Raw genomic sequence first — 3,002 nt, forward strand, 5'->3', positions numbered from 1 at the left:
AGGAGTAAGAGAAATAACTCTAAAAGGTTGACACTGATCATGCTGAAAAAATTGTATCAGCTTATCACCAGGAAGTCTATACATGATTTCTCCCACAAAATCAGCCATAGCTACCTGACCATGTATACTATGATGAAGACGGCCTGGGTGAGGTTGTCATGGCCTCGGTGAGAGTGATACGGACAGGGCGGGGGCAACAGCAGCAGCCCGGCCACCATGCAGTCATCCTGAGGCAGCGTCGGCGGGAAGTCGGAGGGCATTGTCATCTCGCCGTTCCACCTGGAGGAGCTCACCAACTGCAAGGACTAGTAGCTGATAACAAACCAGAGGACAGACATCTAGGGGTCATACAGCAGCCACGCACCTGGAGCTTGTAGTTTGCTATAGCTTCCACAGATGCGCTCCCACAAACAGAGAACAAAGACAAAACAAACCAGACAAATGCAACCTAAGGTTACCCAAACCAGGTCCCCCAAACGCCGTTGCATCGGGTGGTCGGACTCCGAGGTTCCACTGCATCCAGCCCTCTTTTGAGTCCTAAAGGGAACGTTCCACAGACAGATACCAGATTCTTACCTCCCCGCTGGAGGTCCAGGTGGCTCGTCATTTTTGGATTGTAGTGTTGGAAGGAAAACACTATGCCTCCCTGTGATCCAGGGCGGAGACTGGAGTGTCCTCGCCTGGGGCAGCAGGGGTGTCCACCAGCAACTCAGCTGGAGTGGATCTCACTGGAGCCTCCAAATGTAATGGGGCGACCTGCGGAGACGACCACCAGGGACTCAGGTCAAGATTTAGGAGCCTTTATTAAGCTGGCCAGTGACTAGTTACAGCACCCTGCCGAAGCAAAGGCTGAACTGCAGCGCCAACTGCAGGAGTTACAGTGTTTTATTTGCAAAAACCACAAAGTTATAAAACCTTAGTTCCTGACACAGTACAGTATCAGTGCCTTCCTAGCTATGTGTACTAGGAACAGAGAGTACAACATGCTGGGAAGGGGCCATGAGACCATATCTCAAGGCCTGGCCTGATGTCAGTACCTTCCTATCTATGTATTTTAGGAACGACAGCACAGCGCGCCCCGTCTGGCCGAAGCGCCAGATATGCAGCCCAGCACAACCCTCAGCTGTTTGCCTCCAACCTCTGGTTCATCTCGCATACCACTGACCAGCCTTCCTGGAGCTCCTCACCTTCAAGTTGGCTGTGGTCCTGATTTTTGACCTTTTGCGATGTTCCTTCTTGGCAGATGACCCACAGCACACAAACTTTAAAAGAAACTGGAAGGCCCTCCTAGCCACCTCCTGCCAGGCCGGGGAGCTTCTATGGGCGTCTCCCCCACTGCTGCTGGTGGTGCTGCTGCTGCTGCTCTCGCTGCTGCGGCCGATCTCAACGGAGTACCTGATGTCTTTAATGGAGGTATCTGTGCTGGACTCTGAGGCAGTGGTGGTCATGGTGTCCAGGGTGGGTTGGGTAGTGGTCACCCTCAACCTCAGGCTCTTGGAGGGAATGGAGGGCTGTTTGGTCTTCTTGTCAAATAGGCGAGCACCCTCTTGGCTCGAGGCTGTGGTACTGGAGCTACTGGTGTAAGAGGTACGGAAAGGCTTTACCCTGATTTTGCGGCCTGGCATCTTTGTTTTCATCGTTCTGAGGATCAGGTATGTGCCCATCAAATGATCGAATTTTCTTTGTGCTAGTGATTCTTGGATGTAGTCGGGTATACAGCCGAGGCTAAGCATCGTTTTCATTATTTGCGGGTCCAACTCACCCCTCGGCGGCTCCCTGTATGGCTTCAGAATTTTCTTGTGGCCCTTGTTGACCCACGGGTCTTTCATCACATCTTCCATGGTTGGTCTCTTGTTAGGGTCTACAGTGAGTAATTTTTTTAAAAGTCTTTGAACCCGCCCTGACATAAAGCTTGGTACCTGGTAGTTTCCACTCAGTATCTGACTCTTCACCTCGGCAATGTTGTCCCCCGCAAACGGTGTCACCCCTGTCAGTATCTTGTATAATAATACCCCCAAACTCCACACGTCCGCTTTTCGGCCATCATAGATGTTCCTCTTTAAAATTTCTGGGGCCGAATAGTTTATGGAGCCACAGAAGGTGTACTGCGTATCTTCTCTCACCTGCGTGCTAAAATGAAAGTCGGATAACTTGATAGTATCATCAACCTCTATGAGGATGTTGTCTGGTGTCAGGTCCCTGTGGATCACGCCTTTCTGGTGGCAGTGTTGGACCGCGGATACTACCTGCCGGAAGATGGTGCGGGCTTCTCCCTCGTCCATGGGGCCGTTGTCCTCCAGGTATTCAAGGAGGTTTCCTCCCCCAACGTGCTCCATTACTAAAAAATACTTGTCCGGGGTGACAAGCACCTCAAAGAGTTTGGTTATGTTGGGGTGACTCACCCTTTTGAAGCAGTGCACTTCCTCAAAAAATCTAGATATGCCCTTCCGCCTAATAGCCTTTACGACCACATGTGCCCCGGTTAGTATGTGCTGAGCCCAACGCACCTCCGAAGACGGCCCCTTTTTGATGGTTTTGAGGAGCAGATACTCTCCGATGTAGTGTTCCCTGTGGGATGAATGGGATGAACAGATATTAAACATGGCACCGTAAATCAGAGAACAAAAAGAAAAAGAAAAATAGCCAAAACAAGCTAAGGAGTCCAAGTCCAACAGGTCACCAAAATCAGCTTCCTGGGCTAAAACGGACAAAACCTCCGCTTGCTCAGGGTCTTATATAGGAGTGGTTTGAAATTCCCTCACAGTGGTGCCTTATGAGTTCAGAACAAGAAATGGACCAATGACGGCTGGGGCGTGGTTTGCAATTCCCTCACAATGGCACCTTGTGAGGTCAGAGCAAAAAATAGACCAATGACAGCTGGGATGTGGTTTGCAATTTCATCACAATGGTGCCTTATGAGGTCATTTCAGGAAACGGACCAAACACGGCTGGGGATAAACTACAGTGATTTTCTAAGTTTTTGGTCTCATCATCTTATACTC

At 50.3% G+C, this 3,002-nt stretch overlaps 1 protein-coding gene across 1 annotated transcript; it reads right to left on the reverse strand.

The window, feature by feature from the left end:
• Positions 1 to 222: 222 nt before the first annotated feature.
• On the reverse strand, positions 223 to 2,603 carry LOC118650445 (serine/threonine-protein kinase MARK2-like). The gene is made up of 2 exons (XM_036298907.1): positions 1,188 to 2,603; positions 223 to 312 (listed from the first exon to the last, which is right to left on the reverse strand). The coding sequence occupies exons 1-2, from the start codon at positions 2,601 to 2,603 to the stop codon at positions 223 to 225; spliced, it is 1,506 nt and encodes a 501-aa protein (XP_036154800.1).
• Between the last annotated feature and the right edge of the window lie 399 nt (positions 2,604 to 3,002).

This window comes from Myotis myotis, unplaced genomic scaffold, assembly GCF_014108235.1.
Source record: "Myotis myotis isolate mMyoMyo1 unplaced genomic scaffold, mMyoMyo1.p scaffold_m19_p_3, whole genome shotgun sequence".
Taxonomy (NCBI): Eukaryota; Metazoa; Chordata; class Mammalia; order Chiroptera; family Vespertilionidae; genus Myotis; species Myotis myotis.

Bases quoted from the DNA above. Each gene is read 5' to 3' on its own strand.
- LOC118650445 (XM_036298907.1), bottom strand. From the start codon at position 2,603: ATGTTTAATATCTGTTCATCCCATTCATCCCACAGGGAACACTACATC. The intron at 313-1,187 runs GTGAGGAGCTCC...GTTTGTTATCAG, and splicing joins GGACCACAGCCAACTTGAAG to CTACTAGTCCTTGCAGTTGG.